General features: G+C 38.4%; 1 protein-coding gene across 9 annotated transcripts in view; it reads left to right on the top strand.

The window, feature by feature from the left end:
• The window catches only part of C13H9orf135 (chromosome 13 C9orf135 homolog), a 249,536-nt gene that overhangs the window by 121,199 nt on the left and 105,857 nt on the right, over positions 1–22,480 (top strand). For 7 of the 9 annotated variants that reach the window (XM_027616390.1, XM_027616389.1, XM_027616387.1 and 4 more), the window contains one exon: positions 2,607–3,092. The exons of the other annotated variants lie outside the window; for them this stretch is intronic. In XM_027616390.1, coding sequence (XP_027472191.1) covers positions 2,607–2,789 — 183 coding nt within the window. In that variant the 3' untranslated portion in view covers positions 2,790–3,092. Of the gene's footprint in view, positions 1–2,606; positions 3,093–22,480 lie in introns of those variants that run through there. 9 annotated transcript variants of the gene reach the window in all.

Raw genomic sequence — 22,480 nt, 5'->3', positions numbered from 1 at the left:
GAGTATTTACACCACAGAAATTGGCAAATATCACAAGTAAGTTGTGTGGGATTTTTTGGTGGGGAGCTGGCTTACCAATGCACCTCTGATAATGGGAGGGACTTAATTTTATGTGTGTTAATAGGAAACAGTCTCTTAACTAGTTTTCCTAACGTCAAGATTGCTTACCCCTACTACCCACTTTTTAAAAATGACAGCTTTACTAAGATAACTCACATGCCATAAAATTCACCCTTTTAAAGTGTACAGTTCAGTGATTTTTGTATATCCATAGAGTCATATAGTCATCAGCACGATCAGTTAGACAACATTTTCATCACCCCTAAAAAGAAACCCCATATGTATTAATCAAGTTTCTCTACAGAGAGAAACCACATATATATATGCAGAGAGAAAGAGACTTATTGTAAGGAATTGGCTAATGCAATATGGAGGCTGAGAAGTCCCACAGTCTGCTGTCTGCAAGCTGCAAACCCCAGAGAGCTGGTAGTGTCATTCAGTCCCAGTCTAAAGGCCTGAGAACCACGAGTACCAACAGCAGGATAAGATTAATGTCCGAGCTCAGGCAATCAGGCAGGAAGGTACTGAATTCTTACTTCCTCTGCCTTTTTCTTCCATTTCTTTTATTCCCTCAGCAGATTGGAAGGTGCCCACCTACCTCCATCGGGAAGAGCAAACTGCTTTACTGAGTCCACAGATTCAAATGCTAATTTCATCTAGAAACACCCTTACAGGCACAACTCAGAAATAATGTTTAGCCAAATGTTTGGATGCCCCGTGATCTAGTCAAGTTGACACATAAAATTGGGCACCGCACCCATTAACAGTCTCTTCTCATTCTCCCCCTCCCCCTAGTCCCTTGCAAAGTTACTTTCTGTCTCCGTGGACTTGCCTATTTTGGACATTCTGTAGAAGGAATCACACAATGTGTAGTCTTTTGGTTTAGTTTTTTTCACTTAGCCTGTTTTCATGGTTCATCTATGCTACAGCATCTGTCAGTATTTTATTGCTTGTATTGCCAAATAATATTTCACTGTGTGGATAGACCACATTTTGTTTATCCACATCAGTTGATGACATGTGAGTTCTTATTCTAATTCTAATTATAGTTCTGGAATCTGGTCCTTTCTACCTTCAGTCTTTAGTACCTTCTTGCTGCCAGAATCCTTTCTTAAAAAACATCACATTTAATCTTGTCACTCACCTGATCAAAATAAATCATCCTTCCCGCCTAGGAGATGCTAGAGGAACACATCAACCCTGCATTTGACGCTTCCTTCAATTTGACGGAAGCTTGCCTAGGAATGAGCAGATCCTGCCTCCCTGTGAGCAGGCAGGTTTGGCCAGTAATTCTCAAATCTCACTGAAAGGGTCTCTACTGAACCAAAACCCAACATACAAGCCCCAAAGAAATTAGACCCTGACTATGAAAAACAAAAGCCCAAACTATAGAAAGTAACATGGATATAATGTAGTTTTAGGATTTTGTCATTTGTATTTCTTTTCATCTCTTAATTATTGAGAATTTCATGGGGGTACTGGAGGGATAATAGATCTTACAATTAGATAGTTAGTTTGAAGTCCTGGCTAAGTTGCTTAATATTGACATTCTTTAAGTCCTCTTTTTCTGAGATTTTAAGCAAATTGTCTTTTCTTATATGTAAAGTGGGAGTAATAATTCCTATGTCAGAGTTCTGCTATGGATTAAAAGATACAAACACCCAACTACCGTGCCCAACCCATAATAGACACTCAGTAAATCCGTTGACCCTATTATTATTGTTATGGTTGAATATGTAGTTAAATTTTTCAATTATTTTCAATAAGGCCAGTCTAAGATTAGAACTATTGTGGTGTTCTTTCATTGTTTTATAGTTCTGGTGATTTAATTTCAATATTGTGTTAGTGCTTTAAAATTAGTACCAATTTTAAGCAGAAATTAGATAATCAGTTCAAGGGCTTTATGTTCCTTGTCTGCCATTACCCTTGATGTAATCTGAGAGAATCAATATTTCCTTTGGGAAGTGGTCAATGAGAGTGTCTTGTTTTATCACAACAGAATCTTCTCTGAAGTGCTTTAAGGATAAGTACTTTAAACATGATGCTGGGTTATCCTGAGGTCAGTTTCTCGGAGGAAAAAAATCTTTGAGTTTGGCATTTACGACTTGATAGCAACTATGAAAGATACAACCTAAGATATAATTCTTTGGAATGATTATAATTTATATTAACTTTAAAAAGGTGTTGAATGATAGTTAAATTATAATTGTTTTGGTCTTATGTAGGTGATCATAAAATTTAAGTTGTTTTTTGGGCCGTGTATTTATGGTTTACAAAAGTTTTACATGTGTAACAATTTATCTTTTTAGTTTTATAAATAAAACAACCACGAACTAGAGGCTTTTTTCAGAATTAAATTATTTATAAATACTGTAGCCATTTTTTTTCATTGAGGCATTTGTAATTTGAGATATTAGGTTAATTGTGTGTAAATTAAACTTGGATCGTAATAAGACTAACATATTGAAGATCAACTTCTAGAAATCACTTGTTTTTACATATTTTGGTCATTCAATATTATTTCTCTTTCTCCCCCCACCCAATAGGATTATCCTTGTCAAGATGATTATTCAGTAGTCCACAGAAAATGCCGTTCTCAGTTCACTGATCTTGATGGTTCCAAAAGATTTGGCATCAACCCTTGGCATGACGAGAGTGGGATTTATGCTAATTCATGTGTAAAACAAAAACTCTACCCATTAACTGGTGGTCCTATTATCCCCTTTTAAAAGTAATCTATGGAATCAGATTCTCTAACTAATGAAAGAATAATGGAAATAACAGTTGATTTTTCTATCCCAATAAATGCAATGGAAATGTTACTATAGTAGGTTCCTTCAAAAACAAAATTTTATATATTCTAGGCCAGCATATATATATATGCTTTTCATTAGCTGCTCTGGTATTTTCCAAAGTTTAGTATGTATACCACCGAGAGTGTACAACACAATTCTTGATGGTACTTGGTGGAATTTTCTTTTATTTATAGACTATGTATTTATTTCAAATTTTATTAGAAAAAAATGCATAAAGCTAGCATAAAGCTTATGATTGCTCAGAATATGGCTAATTAAAAAAATAAGCTACCTTAAATTCCATTTTTAAGTGAATAAAAATATAGGTGGCACTCAGATTTGACATGAAACTCATATGACTGAAGTTTGGGCAACACTGGCCCTATGGTAGTGGGGAATGTGACTATTTATAGACTTGGATTTATCTGTAGTAGCTGACTGCAGTGTGGATTGTTTATTCAGCATAGCGTTTTTCCTTACTTAAGATAATACTTTTTGAGTCCATGGATAGGAGAGATGTAGACAGAATCTTAGTGAAACATTACGGTTTGATGGGAAAATCCAGTCATCTAATGTTAGATTTAGAAGAGATCTTGGCAATTGTTCTGACTCACCATCCACTTTAAGGATGAGCATATAGAAACCCGCAGAGGTTTAAGTAGGTTTTCCTCTTACATAAATAGCAGGCTCTAGATGATCTTTGAAGTGCATTTGACCTTTTCTTTCTTCTTTTTTTAAGATTTATTTATTTACTTGAGGGGGGATACGAGCAGAGGGAGAGAAAATTCCAAGCAGATTCTGTGTTCATGCAGGGCTCGATTCCATGGCCCCAAGATCACAACCTCAGTCAAAACCAAGAGTCAGACGGTCAACTGACTGCGCCACCTAGGCACCCCAGACCTTTCATTTCTTTTGAGGATATGGGTTTAATTATTTGGTCAGCCTAGGCTTAAATTTACTATCATTATTTTTCTTTAAAAAATAAATTCATGAAATAGCATTTCATGATAAATGCTAATTTAGCATCGCCTCCAACTCCAGCAAAATATGGTAAAGACCATAAGCCTTGTGAGTGGAGAAATGATAATTAATAAAGAAAATGTGGATATGCCAGGTAAGCATTCACCAGCAGAGTTTGACCATAATTTCTTGCTGCTTTAAAGTATTTGTCTGCATAATACACACACACGTTTTATATATATATATATGCATAAGTATGTATATTATATATAATGTTAATTCTTTTTCTTATTTTTAATTGGGTATAGTTGACATACAATATTATATTAATTTCAGATGTGCAACATAGTGATCTGACAATTATATACATTACGATATACTCACCGTTATAAGTGTAGTTACCATCAGTCACAATAAAGAGTTACTACAATATTTTTGGCCCTCTTCCCTATGTAGTACTTGTCATTCCCATAACTTATTTATTTTATAACTAGAAGTTTGTACCTCTTAATCTCCTTCACCTACTTCCCCTATTCTCCATGATTTCCCTCCCCTCTGGCAACCACCAGTTTGTTCTCTGTATTCATGAGTGTTCTTCTGTTTGTTTGTTCATTTGTTTTGTTTTTTAGTTTACACATATAAGTAAAATCATATAGTATTTGCCGTTCTCTGTCTGACTTATTTCACTTTGCATAATGCCCACTAGGTTCATCCACGTTGTTATGAATGGTAAGATTTCATTCTTTTTTTAAGGCTGAGTAATATTCACTGTGTGTGTGTGTGTGTGTGTGTGTGTGTGTGTGTGTGTGTGTACCACATCTTCTTTATCCATTCGTCTATCAGTGGACACTTAGGTTGCTTCCATATCTTGGCTATTACAATAATACTGCAATAAACATAGGGGTGCATAAATCTTGTTGAATTGGTGTTTTCATTTTCTTTAGGTAGATACCCAGAATTAGGATTACTGAATTATGTAGTATTTCTAGTATTTTAATTTTTAATTTCTTGAGGATATTCCGTATTTTTGTCCATAGTAGCTATACCAATTTCTATTCCCCCAACAGTACACAAGGGTTCCCTTTTCCCTACATCCTCACCAACACTTGTTATTTCTTATCTTTTCATTACTAGCCATTCTGACCAGTGTGAGGTAATATCTCATTGTGGTTTTGCTTTGCATTACCTTGATGATTAATGATGTTGAGCATCTTTCCATGTTTCTCTTGCCCATCTGTATGTCTTCTTTTTTTTAAATTTTTTATTATGTTAATCACCATACATTACATCATTAGTTTTTGATGTAGTGTTCCATGATTCATTATTTATGTATAACACCCAGTGCTCCACGCAGAACGTGCCCTCTTTAATACCCATCACCAGGCTAACCCATCCCCCCACCCCCCTCCCCTCTAGAACCCTTAGTTTGTTTTTCAGAGTCCATCGTCTCTCATGCTTCATCTCCCCCTCCGATATCCCCCCTTCATTCTTCCCCTCCTGCTATCTTCTTCTTTTTTTTTTTTTAACATATAATGTATTATTTGTTTCAGAGGTACAGATCTGTGATTCAACAGTCTTGTACAATTCACAGCGCTCACCATAGCACATACCCTCCCCAATGTCTATCACCCAGCCACCCCATCCCTCCCACCCCCCACCACTCCAGCAACCCTCAGTTTGTTTCCTGAGATTAAGAATGCCTCATATCAGTGAGGTCGTATGATACATGTCTTTCTCTGATTGACTTATTTCACTCAGCATAACACCTCCAGTTCCATCCACGTCATTGCAAATGGCAAGATCTCATTCCTTTTGATGGCTGCATAATATTCCATTGTATATATATACCACATCTTCTTTATCCATTCATCTCTCGATGGACATCTTGGTTCTTTCCTCAGTTTGGCTATTGTGGACATTGCTGCTACAAACATCGCGGTGCACGTACCCCTACAGATCCCTACATTTGTATCTTTGTGGTAAACACCCAGTAGTGCAATTGCTGGATCATATGGTAGTTCTATTTTCAACTTTTTGAGGAACCTCCATACTGTTTTCCAGAGTGGCTGCACCCGCTTGCATTCCCACCAAAAGTGTAGGAGGTTCCCCTTTCTCCGCATCCCTGCCAACATCTGTCGTTTCCTGACTTGTTAATTTTAGCCATTCTGACTGGTGTGAGGTGATATCTCACTGGGGTTTTGATTTGGATTCCCCTGATGGTGAGCGATGTTGAGCACTTTTTCATGTGTCTGTTGGCCATTTGGATGTCTTCTTTGGAAAAATGTCTGTTCGTGTCTTCTGCCCATTTCTTGATTGGATCATTTGTTCTTTGGGTGTTGAGTTTGATAAGTTCTTTATAGATTTTGGATACTAGCCCTTTATCTGATATGTCATTTGCAAATATCTTCTCCCATTCTGTCGGTTGTCTTTTAGTTTTGTTGACTGTTTCTTTTGCCATGCAAAACCTTTTTATCTTGGTGAAGTCCCAATAGTTCATTTTTGCCCTTGCTTCTCTTGCCTTTGACGATGTTTCTAGGAAGAAGTTGCTGTGGCTGAGGTCAAAGAGGTTGCTGCCTGTGTTCTTTAGGATTTTAATGGACTCCTGTCTCACATTTAGGTCTTTCAACCATTTGGAGTCTGTTTTTGTGTGTGGTGTAAGAAATGGTCCAGTTTCATTCTTCTGCATGTGGCTGTCCAATTTTCCCAACACCATTTGTTGAAGAGACTGTCTTTTTTCCATTGGACATTCTTTCCTGCTTTGTCGAAGATGAGTTGACCATAGAGTTGAGGGTCCATTTCTGGGCTCTCTATTCTGTTCCACTGATCGATGTGTCTGTTTTTGTGCCAGTACCATACTGTCTTGATGATGACAGCTTTGTAATAGAGCTGGAAGTCAGGAATTGTGATGCTGCCTGCTTTGCTTTTCTTTTTCAACATTCCTCTGGCTATTTGGGGTGTTTTCTGGTTCCATACAAATTCTAGGATTATTTGTTCCATTTCTTTGAAAAAAGTTGATGGTATTTTGATGGGGATTGCATTGAAAGTGTAGATTGCTCCATCTGTGTCTTCTCTGGAAAAATGTCTATTCAGCTCCTCTGCCTATTTTTCAATCAAATTTGTTTTGTTTTTATGTTGAGTTGTATAAGGTCTTTATATATTTTGGATACTAACCCTTTATTGGATATATCCTTTGCAAATATCTTCTCTTATTCACTAGTTTGCCTTTTTGTTTTGTTGATGATTTCACTGTGCAAAAGCTTTTTTAGTTTGATGTAGTCACAAATGTTTGTTTATTTTTTATTTTTTAAATTTAATTTAATTTTATTATGTTGTTAGTCACCATACAATACATCATTAGTTTTTGATATAGTGATCCATGATTCATTGTTTTTGTATAACACCCAGTGTTCCATGCAGTACGTGCCCTCCTTAATACCCATCACTGGGCAAACCCATCCCCCCACCCCCCTCCCCTCTAGAACCTTCAGTTTGTTTCTCAGAGTCCATGGTCTGTCATGGTTCATCTCCCCTTCTGATTTCCCCCCTTTCATGTTTCCCTTCCTTCTCCTAATGTCCTCCGTGCTATTCCTGATGTTCCACAAATAAGTGAAACCATCCGATAATTGACTTTCTCTGCTTGACTTATTTCACTTAGCATCATCTCCTCCAGTCCCATCCACATTGATGTAAAAGTTGGGTATTCATCCTTTCTGATGGTTGAGTAGTATTCCATTGTATATATGGACCACATCTTCTTTATCCATTCATCTGTTGAAGGACATCTTATCTCTTTCCACAGTTTGGCTATTATGGACATTGCTGCTATGAACATTGGGGTGCATATGGCCCTTCTTTTCACTACATCTGTGTCTTTGGGGTAAATACCCAGGAGTGCAATTGCTGGGTCATAGGGTAGCTCTATTTTTAATTTTTTGAGGCACCTCTACACTGTTTTCCAAAGTGGCTGTACCGACTTGTATTCCCACCAACAGTGTAACAGGATTCCCCTTTCTCCACAACCTTTCCCAACATTTGTTGTTTCTTTTTGCTTTTGTTTCCCTGACCTAGGAGACAGATCCAGAAAAATATTACTAACGCTGATATCCAAGAGTTTACATATGCCTATATTTTCTTTTAGCAGTTTTATGATTTCAGGTCTTACATGTAGGTCCTTAATCCATTTTGAGTTTATTTTTGTGTATGGTGTAAGAAAGTGGCCTAGTTTCATTCTTTTGTATTATAATGTTAATTCGTTATGTATTGCCTATTCTAGTGGATACCTACCTAGAATTACCTTTCCTTCCACAAACTGTAAATTCAAGTTTAATCACCCCTAACACTCATTAACATATCTAGGGTATACAGCTGTTTGAAGTATGCAAATCTAAATGCCTAGTTACTTTGAATTTTTTCCTTTTTGTAAGGAAAAAGTCTTAATGGCCATATCATTACCTTTGAACAATGCCTGGTACCTAGAAAATAAAATTAAATTAATCTGCTTTAGCAGAAATTGTGTATTATCATAATGACTAACATTACATTTTGCATAATTGAGTTGGGTGTGCCATGAGGGATCAACTTAGAAATCCACTTTGGTCTGGTTTAGAAGGAGAATAAAATAAGAAATTGTATTTAAACTAGTCAAGTAAAATGGTGTATTGAAATAAAGATGACAGAAGAGATTTGGCCCACTCCAAGTATTCAGTTGCCATCTATTAGTGAGTGATTGAATGTTGGATTGAACGAACTCTATATTACTCTAAAACCCAGACTTTTGGTGTATTTTGTATTGCTTTGGATTTCTTTAGATAACTGTTTCAGTGGTTCCTCTTGTCATTATCAAAGACCATCTCAAACAAGAAAAATTGGAACTTTGATTTGATCATTGGAGAATGTCTTCTTTAGGCAGTGATCATGCAGCCTTCTTTTGGGGCCACATGTGTACTTTATAGGATTTCACCTGAGACACCAAAATAACACTATCTCTTGTGTGTTTATAAAGTTAACATTCTGTATATTTATATCTGTCTATGTCTATCTACAAATTTGTTCCATGTTTTTCTTTTGGCCCTTGTGAACTGTTTTGTCAGAACTGTTGGTGTGCGCCTACTATGGCAGAATGCAGACTGCTGCTGGGAGAATGGGATATTAGTTGGGCAGATCTTTTTTTTTTTAATTTTTTTATTGTTATGTTAATCACCATATATTACATCATTAGTTTTTGATGTAGTGTTCCATGATTCATTGTTTGTTCATAACACCCAGTGCTCCATTGCAGAATGTGCCCTCTTTAACACCCATCACCAGGCTAACCCATCCCCCCACCCCCTCCCCTCTAGAACCCTCAGTTTGTTTTTCAGAGTCCATCATCTCTCATGGTTCCTCTCTCCCTCTGACTTACTCCCCTTCATTCTTCCTCTCCTGTTATCTTCTTCTTTTTCTTTTTTCTTAAAATATGTTGCGTTATTTGTTTCAGAAGTACAGATCTGTGATTCAACAGTCTTGCACAATTCACAGCGCTCACCGTAGCACATACCCTCCCCAATGTCTATCACCCAGCCACCCCATCCCTCCCACCCCCAACCACTCCAGTAACACTCAGCTTGTTTCCTGAGATTAAGAATTCCTCGTATCAGTGAGGTCATATGATACATGTCTTTCTCTGATGGACTTATTTCACTAAGCATAACACCCTCTAGTTCCATCCACGTCGTTGCAAATGGCAAGATCTCATTCCTTTTGATGGCTGCATAATATTCCATTGTGTATATATACCACATCTTCTTTATCCCTTCATCTGTCGATGGACATCTTGGCTCTTTCCACAGTTTGGCTATTGTGGACATGGCTGCTATAAACATTGGGGTGCACGTACCCCTTCGGGTCCCTACATTTGTATCTTTGTGGTAAATACCCAGTAGTGCAATTGCTGGATCGAATGGTAGCTCTAATTTCAACTGTTTGAGGAACCTCTATACTGTTTTCCAGAGTGGTTGCACCCGCTTGCATTCCCACCAACAGTGTAGGAGGGTTCCCCTTTCTCCACATCCCCGCCAACATCTGTCGTTCCCTGACTTGTTAATTTTAGCCATTCTGACAGGTGTGAGGTGGTATCTCATTGAGGTTTTGATTTGGATTTCCCTGATGCCAGGCGATGTTGAGCACTTTTTCATGTGCCTGTTGGCCATTTGGATGTCTTCTTTGGAAAAATGTCTGTTCATGTCTTTTGCCCATTTCTTGATTGGATTATTTGTTCTTTGGGTGTTGAGTTTGATAAGTTCTTTATAGATTTTGGATACTAGCCCTTTATCTGATAGGTCATTTGCAAATATTTTCTCCCATTCTGTCGGTTGTCTTTTGGTTTTGTGGATTGTTTCTTTTGCTGTGCAAAAGCTTTTTATCTTGATGAAATCCCAATAGTTCATTTTTGCCCTGGCTTCCCGTGCCTTTGGCGATGTTTCTAGGAAGAAGTTGCTGTGGCTGAGGTCGAAGAGGTTGCTACCTGTGTTCTCCTTTAGGATTTTGATGGACTCCTGTCTCACGTTTAGGTCTTTCAACCATTTGGAGTCTATTTTTGTGTGTGGTGTAAGGAAATGGTCCAGTTTCATTCTTATGCATGTGGCTGTCCAATTTTCTAGTTGGGCAGATCTTAAACAGATCTATCACAATGGTGGTTCTTGAGTTAAATTTGGCCTACAGATAAATTTTATTTGGTCTTCACAATGTTTTTTTCATTAATTAACCATAGAGAACAAATTGAGGGTTGCTGGAGGGGAAGTGGGTTGGGGGGGATGGGCTAAATGGGTGATGGGCATTGAGGAGGGCACTTGTTGGAATGAGCACTGAGGCTTGTATGTAAGTGGTGAATCATTAAATTCTGCCCCTGAAACCAATACTATACTGTATGTTAACGAACTTGAATTTAAATAAAAATTAATTAATTAAAATAAAAATAAAAAATAAATTGAGCCAAATTTTATAAATTAGGACATTTTACTTAAATATTTGGATTTCCGTATCCTTGACAAATTGGCAGTTCTGGCAGCAGTAGGCCTCATTTTGATAGAGCAACAATCAGCAGGGGTAAAGCCCTCTTTAGATGGGGGCTAAGATCATCATTTTGCTGCAGTTCTTACCTGGTATACATCGTTCATTTTTGGAGGCCTTGGAGGTCATTTTGGATGCCTGACCCTTTCCCTAAGGAGAGGTGGGACAGACGTGAAATAATCAGTTCTGTGGTAGAGGAGAACGGGTGGTAGAAAAGTGGCAAAACGGGCAGCTTCTTGGTGACTAAGATTAGGAGGGTAAAGGTGGAGACTGAACCCTAGTAGTAGGGACATAGCGAATCTGGTTGAGTTCAAGTAGGAGTCAAGATCCCAAGGTATGTGATGAAGAATATAGAGATGAGGAGTGCGTAGGGGCTTCACTTAAGGTGTCCAGAGAAACTGCAGACCCACTGGATTATACTAGAAATTCATCTGGTGATAGGAGAGGATTAGTAAGCCTACCTGACCCAACCCCAGGATATGGAGCTGGCAGATGAAGATAAGCAGGGCCTAGCCAGCTTACTGGTTTATTTACAAAGGAAAGCACTGGATACCAGTGTTCCAGAAGTATAGAGAAACTCCAGATTCACGAAGACCCTAGGCAGGAATGGTAAAATCCTTCTTATGGGAGAAAGAGTGTAGGTGGTGGGCTGGGAGAGGCCACACAAATGCCTAGCACTGCCACTATCAAGAAGAGAGTAGTAGAAAAATTCTCTTAAAGCTGTGCTCTCTGGCAGCTAACCTTATTTCAGTGACAGTAGCAGGGCAATTTGCCAATAGCTGGAAGCCCACTCCCAAATAGTGGAGATGGGGCAAACATGGGGTGAGCGTTGTATATCCAAGTGGAAAACTCAAAATCTCACCCAGTTAATTGTGTTCCTCATTAAGATCATAACTTAATAAAATTTTTAACAGCTTTTTTGAGATATGATTCTGACACCATCAACTCTTAAAGTGTATGATTCAGTGCTTTTTAGTGTTTACAAAGAGTTCTGCTGCCATCACCACAATCAATTTTAGAACATTTTCGTCACACCTAAAAGAAATTCCATATCCATTAGCTGTCATTCCCCATTCCTTCCTAATCTCTCAGTCCTAAGTAACCATTTCTTTCTTTATAGATTAGCCTATTCTAGATATTTTATATAAGTGGAATCATGCCCTGTGTGGTCTCTTGAGACTGGTTTCTTCTACTTAGCATGATGTTTTCAAGCTTCATCCATGTTGAATGAAGTGATAGTACTTCATTCTTTTTTTTGGCTAAATAATATCCTATTATAGTATAGATATACTACAATTTATCCATTCATCAGTTAATGGACATTGGGTTATTCCTACCTTTTAGCTGTTATGAATAACGGTGCTATGAATATTCATGTATGAGTTTTGGGGTGAATGTATGTTTTCATTTCTCGTGGGTATATACCTAGGAGTGGAACTGCTGAGTCATATGGTAACTCTGTGTTTAACCTTTTGAGGAACTGCCAAATTATTTTCTAGAGTAGCTTCACCTTTTACATTTTCATTAGCAATGCGTGAGAGTTCCAATTTCTCCATATCCTTGCCAACATCTGTTATCTTCCACTGTTTTGATTATAGCCATCCTAGTGGGTGTGAAGTAGTGTCTCACTGTGGTTTTCATTTGTATTTCCCTAATGACCAATGCTGTTGAACATCGTTCCATGTGCTTATTGGCTATTTGTATATCTTCTTTAGAGAAATCTTTATGCAGATCCATTTTCCATTTTAATTGGGTTATTTATCTTTCAAGATCATAACCTTTTGTAACATAATTTCTAAAAAAATTGGGACACATAATCTAAAAAAAAAATAAAGATTTTTGTTCTGGACTTGAGAAGCAGCCTGGAAGATTTCATTTAGAATCAAATATTGGAATTTCTGTTACAAAGTAACTATTTGAAAATGAAGAAAATCCTTGAAAATTTTGAAGGCAGGCACCGTCATGTGAAAATTTAGAATGCACATGTGTCTGTTTCATCTATGTTTTCGATAATGTTGAGATAGTAAGTCAAAGTAATAATGAATTTATTCATGAAATGCTGGGGAAATGGAGTCTTTAATTTTCCTCGCATAGTTCTACTTTTCATCTATCAGGATAGTAACTTAGGCTTGCTCTCTAGAAATCAAGGTCATCTCATTTTCCAACACTCTTCCCTCATACTAGAACCTCCCCTTTAAGCAGCAGATCTTGGGGTGTCTGGGTGGCTCAGTTGGTTAAGTGTCTGCCTTCGGCTCAGGTCATGATCCCGGAGTCCTGGGATCGAGTCCCACATCAGGCTTCCTGCTTGGTGGGGAGACTTCTTCTCCCTCTGACCCTCTCCCCTCTCACGCTGTTTCTTTCTCTCTCAAATAAATAAATAAAATCTTAAAAAAAAATAAGCAGAAGATCTTAACCTATTGTGTTCATGAGCACCTTTGACAGTCTAATGAAATCTAGACCTTTTACTCTGGAAAGGTTACAAATATTTCTGTGAAGAGAAGAACACTGGAAAATACTCTGATTTCACTGAGTAATGAAGTTTTCCTTCTCTTGGAAGACAATGAAATAAACTGAATATTTAGCAAGTTAACATTAAGGTCTGTGTGCTCATTTCTAGATGACAAAGTATACATGTACACACACACAATGGATTTATATAGGGCAACCAAAAAAGAGAATATGTAATTTTATCAGTTAGCTTTTTTTTTTAAAGATTTTATTTATTTGTTTGTCAGAGAGAGAGAGAGAGCACACAAGCGGGGGGAATGGCAGGCAGAAGGAGAGGCAGGCTCCCTGCTGAGCAAGGAGCCCAACATGGGACTTGATCCCAGGACCCTCGGATCATGACCTGAGCTGAAGGTAGACACTTAATTGACTGAGCCACCCAGGCGTCCCTATCATTTAGCTTTTGCTAACTACCTGAAAACATACTGACTTAAAACAACAAATGTTATTTCTCATTGTTCTGTGGTCTACTGGGTGGTTTCTCTAGTCTGGGCTGTATCTACTGGGGCTGGATTGTCTGGGTTGGTCTCACTTATCTGGTTGGCACTTGGCACAAAGTCAGCTGGAGGTCAGGGATGCCCTTGCTGCAAATTGTTCATCATGTGGCAGAATAGGCTGGGTTTGTTCACAAGGTTGGGGCAAGGTTCCTAAGAGCAGCAAGTGGAGGAGCCTCTGTGCACAGATGTTTGCAAACATCTGCCTGTGTCAAATTTACTAAAGGCCAGGGGAGTAAGTCCTGGGGCCAGCCGAGTTGTAGATGGGCTCAACCAAAGGGTGTGGATAGAAGGAGGGGATAGTGTGTGTCCATGTTTACAGTCTGCCACAGGACAGTTGCACACTTGTGAGACGTCCTTTTTTTGTACAGAGATTATGCCTCCTCCTGTATATTATTTCTATTAGAAAATACAGAGAGACCTTTTCCATTTGTCTTGGTGACATAATTCAGTCCTTTATATTTTATTTTATTTTATTTTATTTTATTTTATTTTATTTTATTTTATTTTATTTTTTTGTCACTTCAGGCCCTTGCTCCTGTCATTGGCCATGCTCATGGAGCCTAGTTATGGGTTGGGATAATTCCTCTGGACCCAGTCCTAAGATACAGTGAACCATCCCCTCAGGGATCCTGGATAGCTGAGAATTTTGAAGTCCCTTCTTTGTTAGAGGGCTGGACATAGTACGAGTAAAGAATAAAGAAATGAGAAAAATAACCTGTTGACTTCTATCACCGGCTGTCCTAGAACTATCTCATTGCAATTAAAGGATCAAAGCATTGCTGCTATAAACATCAGGGTGCCCATACCCCTTCGGATCACTACATTTGTATTTTTGGGGTAAATACCCAGTAGTGCAATTGCTGGATCGTGTGGTAGTTCTGTTTTCAACTTTTTGAGGAAACTCCATACTGTTTTCCAGAGTGGCCGCAGGGAAAAATGAAAGGGGGGATTCGGAGGGGGAGACGAACCATGAGAGACGATGGGCTCTGAGAAACAAACTGAGGGTTCTAGAGGGGAGGGAGGTGGGGGGATGGGTTAGCCTGGTGATGGGTATTAAGGAGAGCATGTATTGAATGGAGCACTGTGTGTTATTACGCAAACAATGAATAATGGAACACTACATCAAAAACTCATGATGTAATGTATGGTGATTAACATAACAATAAAAAAATAAAGGATCAAAGCAGCTGGTACATTGTAGGATAATAATCCATTGAAAAGGCTGCACACCTTTTCAGTTTTACAGATATCCTGAAGCCAAGTCATCCAGGGTTGGAAATTGGAGAAGGCAACAATTACATGGGTGAGGAGCCTGACCTGAGTTTTCTAGAGATTAAGGTCAGGAGTCAGCACATAAAATGTCCAGGTCTAGACTCAGCTAAAACGTGCCAGTGCTTTTAAGTATATTGCAAAATTCCATCGTCACAACTTAGTGGATATTGTATATGTGTTTGTGCTGGCACATACATTCGTGTGTGTGTGTGTGTGTGTGTGTGATTATTATTACTTCTCTTTGGCATTTAAGCCTCCAATTGGTGAAGTGACTATTAGATTTATAATCAAGACCTCTAAAAATAAGCCCAGAACTTTCTATATATCCTCACTGTTTGTTTTTAAAGATTTTACTTGTTTATTTGAGAGAGGATGCAAGCAGGGGGCAGTGGCAGAGGCAGAGGGAGAAACAGACACCCCACTGAGTAGGGAGCCCCATGTGGGACTCGATCCCAGCACCCTGGGATCAACCTGAGCCAAAGGCAGATGCTTGACCAATTGAGCCACCCAGGCATCCCTATATACCCTGCCTATTAAGTATGATTTAACTCTTAGGGATTAAGGAGATGCTGTTCATTTAGCCTGTGACTTTTCAGTGTTCCATATTGTGGACAGTTTGCCAAGTGGTCACACAATCCATGTCCCACCGACTCTCCCAACAGAAAGTCAGCTCTGTACTTCTCCTGTAGCCTGACCACTTTCTGCCTGTTGTTATATGTATGTGAAAGCCTTGTTTTCCCATGTTATTTATTGGCTATTGTTTTTATGAACCAGAGTTAAAGTATGAAAGATATAAACATGCTATGGATTCAAAAAGGCTCAAAACATAAAATATGACCATTTTTTATAGTTTCAAAAAATACCCTCCATCCCCAGTAAAATAGTCCTAATTCTCTCCCCAACTCTGGGATTAATTGCTTCCAGTATGTGTCTCTTATGACTCACCTGATTGTCTTATGGCCATTTCACAGTAGTTCTTGGAGAGCAGGGATCATTTCTTCTCATCTGGGGACCACGTAAAACACAGTGTCTAAAACACAGTGGGTATTCAAGAAATGCTGGAGGAATTAGTGTAAAGATCTCTGTCATAGTCATATGCTGTTATGAGTGAGTGCATGGGTAAGTGATAATTGCAATCCATAGATTCAGAATGGCTTTAGCTACAAAGATGCAGATAGTTAGCATGTTCCTATTACCAAGAGCTTCAGGCTTGGGAAATGGAAAGATTTGGCAAAATTGGCCTATGAACATTTTATGTACTATATGGCAAGACGGTTTTCCAGAGCTTCCATAATCTGATTGAAATCATCCTTTTGGTAAAATAATGTTTGCTTGCAAGCCAGAGCACCAATCAGAGCAAATACTGCTCCTGTCCCAGGTCAAAGTTGAACACTACAGCATAATAGGTGTGGTTATAGGCAGCCGGTGAGCCTGAGAGCTGAAAAGATGGAGCAGAAGAAGGGCTGAGAGGAAAATTCTTTTGAGGAAATGCTGCACCAACGATAAAGCAGGGCACACTGCCTTTCTCAGGTTCACAGCCATTGTACGCATTTGGTTACCTAAAGCCTAACTGTCCACGGAAGCTATAAACTTGGAGAATGATGGTGCTGAATTGGATGTTTGAGGCTAAATATTTAAATTTCCCTCTTTGTGTTTGTCTCAAGCTCTCCCTACTTAAATTTCTTATTATGGAAAATGAACTTGTTCTAGAAGTTCTCTGAAGGTCACTCATTATATCCCTGCTCATGGTGTCTTCTATTTATTTTATGGGCTTGAAAAATACTTATTAATAAGTGACAGAATTTTGTCATTTTTGTAGTCCTCTGAATACAAACTCCACATGATTCTTACAAGTCCCTTTCGTATCACAGACTGGGAACAGACAGCACCTATCTCAGTGAAGTAAAACAAGCTCCCCCCTCAAAAAAAGCTGCAATAACTTATCAAAATGAGGTGTGGGAATGACATTCACATTTGACTTCTTCATGGTATACCTATTTACAGCACATGGATGACCAAGAATTAACCATGGAAGTAGGTGGTACTCTATAGAGCTGCAATTAAGGTTAGGTACCAATCCCCATCTTCCAGGCAAAACTGTTATTTCAAAATTCATATTCTCTTATGAAAGCTTCATTTATATTAACAATACCCAGATCTTAGAAAATATAGAAGCTGGCCAAATAGTGAAATTTTTTTTTTTTTATTTTATTATGTTATGTTAGTCACCATACAATACATCATTAGTTTTTGATGTAGGATCCACGCTTCATTGTTTATAGTGAAATTTGTAACAGCATGCAGTCTGTAGTCTCAGTATATAGCAATACAAGGAAAAGATGTATTTATAGAAAAAATGATAATAATTCAACTCTGAAGATTCTAGGAAAAGGTGGGTCATTCTGTTCTACTGAGTTTGTTAATGCTAATGAGCAATCTGGTTAAAACTAACATAGGAAATCTCAAAAGTATTGCTTGTCTACAAATTTCATTTCCTAGATCTTTATTCCTCCTGAGTGCTTTCTGGAGAAGATCCAGGGCACTGTCTAGAGAAAAATAGATTACTTATATTGGAAGAGAAGCATTAAAGCAACCCACAAGTTAGGAGGAAGAGGGTCTGGTCTCTCCAAATGTGCTCTTGAGTGCTCCCGTCTGGACTTGGTCATGTCAGTTACCCACCTCACCCCTTAATCCCGCTATTCTTTCAAACCACCATTGTCTTCTAAAACAGTGGTCTCTGTTCATTTGTCTGTACCTTCTGCCCATCCACTCCTTCCTGTCTGGCTTCTACATTCATCTGTGCATGACATAATGCCTTGGATATGCCCAGAGTGTGATGGAGTCCCAAGAAATTTGTTAGGAATTTAAAACAGTAGTTGTGATGGTTAATGTTATGTGTCAGCTCAGCTGGGCCATGGTCCCCAGATATTTTGTCAAACATTATTCTGTATGTGTTCTGTGGGGATGTTTTTTAATGAGATTTACATTTAAATCAGTGGACTTTGAGTAAAGCAGATTGCCTTTCGTAATGTGGGTGAGTCTCTTCTGGTCAGTTGAAGGCCTAAATAGAACAAAAATAAATACTGATCTCCCCCCAGCAAGATGGATATTTCAGTAGACTTCCTTCACACTTCATCTGAAGCATCAGCTCTTCCCTGGGTCTCCACCCTGCAGATTTTGGACTAAAATCCATCATTCATCTATCTATCTACATACACACATACACATGCACACATACATTCTATTGGTTCTGTTTTCCTGAAGAGCCCTGATACAATAGTGCATAGAATGCCTTTGGAGAGGATCGGTGGGTGGGCATAGCAGTTACAAAAGCATTTTTAAAAATTATATGACCTAGATTAGATTGGCTGCAGATTATGAAATATTTAGGTCAGGCTGGGTTTAACTATACTCTTTTCTCTCCTACCTGGGAAAACTTTTTCAGAATGCAATTAGACTGATGTTATTATAGGCATACATTAGTTCACATACTTTTGCTTGCCAGAAACAAAATTCTTAAACTGCTGTAAACACTAAGCACATTTATGATCTCACATAACAGGAGTAGGGTAGGCTCCTGGTCGGCCAGCCTCCAGGATCTGCAGATACCTTGTCTCTGCCTTCCTCAGCTTGGCTGCATTATGGTTGAAGCTGTTCTAGCTGTCATGTCCAGACATGAAAATGTCCAGAGGAAAAAGAATGATTGTCTCTTCTCGAGTGCATTTCTCAGGAGTTGGGGAAACTTCCCCAAAAGTCTCCATCATGTAGTCTCAGTGGCTGGAAGTGGGTCACATGCACATTCCTCAAACCCAGCAAGGGGAATGCCACGTTTGGATTAGATAAACCAGAATCTCCTCCTGAGCTGCATGCAAATGGGTTTAGCTTCTTATGGATCCTGTTGCTTGGTTACATGAGGCAAACAGGGTCCTGTCAGGAAAACAGAAGGAGGGAAGCAGATGTTGGGTAGGTATCCAACAAAGTCCATTAAAGGGGTCACCTGGACCTTGGCTGTCCCTTTTCTTTTCATACAAATAGATGCTGTCTTGGTACTCTGCCAAAGAAAAAATTAGTTTCTTTAAAAAGAAATCAAACCACATTGAGCAAATTGTTTTTAATTTTTTTTTAGTTCCTGGGACCCGAGGATGAATTATATTATATGGCATGTGACAGTATACTTGAAAATCTTCATTCTGTGTCCCTGCTCTCACATCTCTTCCTCTTTCTCCTTTTCTGTCTCCTTCCTTTCACCCAAACCCTGACAAGACTTCTCTCCCCTTTTCTATTTCAGGAATTAAACTCACACTCACATGTGGGGGTGGTCTGCCTACTACTATTGATTGAGGAGCTGGAAGCCCAGCCTCCACCCTCAGATTTATCAAAGTATTCATTGACTCACCAGTTGCTGAGAAAATAAACTGTCTTCATATCATTACACACAGAAAAGTATTTTTTTTCCAGAAAAGTCTTTAAACTATTTTCTTTGGAAGTGTAAGTCTTTTGCAAACTTGGCATTTTAACTAATATTAGTAAAAGGCTACTTGTGATCCATCTCACGAGGGATTGTAATGGATTGGAGTTTTAATCAATAATAATCAGTAACCCCAGCCCTGACCTCCCTCCCGACTCATATAAACTGCTCATCTCAGCCAGGAAGGAATAAAGGGCCATCATTCTGTTCAGAATGAAATAGTCTTCCATTGCACACTTGTCTCTCCTGTTTCCTGGTGCTATTAACAGCCCCATCATTCTGCCAACACTTGTTTTAAATTTCTTTCTCCCTTGTTCTTCAGATTAATCTCACTCTTTCTAAAACTGGTCTGGGAGTATTGGTGTTCCTTGAAGCAAGGGTTACAAACAACAACAGCACACACTGAGAAACAGACTCATAAGTACAGAGAACAAACTGGTGATTGCCAGAGGGGAGAGGGTGGGTGGATGGGTGAAATGAGGAAGGGGACTAAGAAGTACAAAATCCCATTATAAGATAAATAAGTCACAAGGGGCGTGTGGGTGGCTCAGTCGGTTAAGCATCCAACTTGATTTCAGCTCAGGTCATGATCTCAGGGTCATGAGAATGAGCCCCACATGGGGGTTTTGCACTCAGAGCAAAGTCTGCTTGAGATTCTCCCTCTCCCTCTACCCCTCTGCCCCACTTGCGTTTTCTCTCTCTTCCAAATAAATGAATAAATAAATAAAATCTTTAATAAATAAGTCACAAAGATGAAAAGTACAGCATAGGACATATAGTCAATAAAATTGTAATACTGTATGGTGACGGATGGTAACTACACTTACCCTGAAGAGCCTTGAGTAATGTATAGAATTGTCAAATATGTTGTACACCTGAAACTAATATAACATTGTATGTCAATTATAAGAAAAAATAAATTAAAAAAGAAAGTATTCTGTACTCAAATGTCTTTGGGGAATACCGTATCCCTATCTTAGATCATTATGAGCACATTCAAATATCAAAGACCCTGTAAAATTCTGTAGAACAGAAGGCAGTTAAGCCCTTTTTAATCTGGCATTGCCCAGACTTATTTCATCACAGAATCTTTTTTGCAGGGAGTATTAGTATTTCACAGAAAACAGAAAGGAAAACATTGATCTAAGCAATTTTTAAATAAAGACGAGGAACAAAATTATTATTTATTTAGTATTTAGTAAGTACCATATACTTTATATAGGTGAAGTAGATTTTCTATTAAATCCCAATGCTAATAATAAGGGGAAAAAGCCCAAATACTTCTTTTAGTGAACAGACTTAGACAGAAATCCAACTTCATGATGAAATAAAGTATAGATGTACCTTAAGTGTTATGGTAATTGGCATGTACATATTCTACACTTTCTCCCTCATTTTTTTTTTAAAGATATTTATTTATTTGAGAGAGCATGAACATGGGGACGGGGAGAAGCAGACTCCCACTGAGCAGGGAGCCTGACCTGGGGCTCTATCTCAGGACCCTGGGATCAGGACCTGAGCAGAAGACAGAGGCTTAACCAACAGAGCCATCCAGGCACCCCTCCCTCATTTTTCTAAACAAAAGGTAATGGCTGATAATTCCTTTCTTGATTCATAACCCTCCCAGGAGCTTCCCTGGTGTAATCTGAAACCAGCCCAAAAAGGCAGAGGGCAGAGAGGGCAGGGTGAGACCAAAGAAAGAGGCAGGCCACTCCAGTTTGGTAGGTGACAGTTTTATTAACAGCAAAGGGAACTTACATACAGGCTTGTCTTGAGTGTCAGCAAGACTAATGGATCCCTACACCCACTCTCCAGATCTTAAAAATGTATAAAGAGACCCTACCTGGGCTCAGTCACATATATGAACACCATGCAGGTGTTCTCAACACCACATCACTAGCTCAAGGCTCTGTCCTTGGAGCGGCCTCTGGGAACAGGAAAGGCAAGCCTAACCCACATTCCAAGTGCCTGAGTCCAGTTAGCAGGTCAATTGGCAGTCACAACTTTTTGATGACATTCCCCAACGTCCTGCATTATAGTCTCAAAACTACTTATGCCACATTTCAACCATTTTCATTAAATACCAATAGAATGCGTGGTTTGTGGTCTCAAAGATCATTTTAATAAAGGTGGAATTGAGGTTCTAATTCTTTTATTCTATATTATACCACCAGACTAAGCACTTAATGAGTCATTTTACCTTAACACTTAATGCACTGAATTCATCTAGGTGCCTAATAAGTGTTCATTTATGAGAATGTAAGATTCTATAGATGCTTAGCCTACCTTTAAGAACTATAAGAAAAAAATTTGCATTTAATGAAACTTAAGTCTATATAAATGAGTAGGATCCCCAAGTAGGAAAACAGTTTGAAAGTGATAATCTGAAGCAAATTTTCAATGTTTGGGAGAGGAGAAATTCAAATTGTAAATGCAGAGAGATAAAGAATGGATTAATGGTAGAAGTATTTTTCAATATTGTATGTTTTAATGCATTTAAAGACCTAAGAGTTGGCCATAGAAAAGCCCTTAGCCATGACTTAAAAAAACAAACTGCACAAGGTATATAGCAGCTTTTTAAAAATTGAAGTACCTCAAGCAAAAAAAAAATTTCTAAAATGTTCAAGCAAATACAGGAATCAGAAAATGCTTTTCTTCTGTTTAAGCCAGCTGAAGAAAAGAACATAGGAAAATCATAAAATAAAGAGCATTTCTTTTCAGCCTTTTTCTCATAAGTAGTTTAAAGTCCAGTGGAGTGTGCTAAAAGCTCTTTCATAATACAGGAAAATAGAAAAAGAAGCTCTTGGCATTTCTGATTTTATTGAATAACTGCAAAACAGTAGCTTTGAAAGAGAAGAATAAAACTCAAGAAAATG

Source organism: Zalophus californianus, chromosome 13 (genome assembly GCF_009762305.2).
Source record: "Zalophus californianus isolate mZalCal1 chromosome 13, mZalCal1.pri.v2, whole genome shotgun sequence".
In the NCBI taxonomy this organism is placed as follows: domain Eukaryota; kingdom Metazoa; phylum Chordata; class Mammalia; order Carnivora; family Otariidae; genus Zalophus; species Zalophus californianus.
This window is presented reverse-complemented; position numbering and strand designations above follow the sequence as displayed.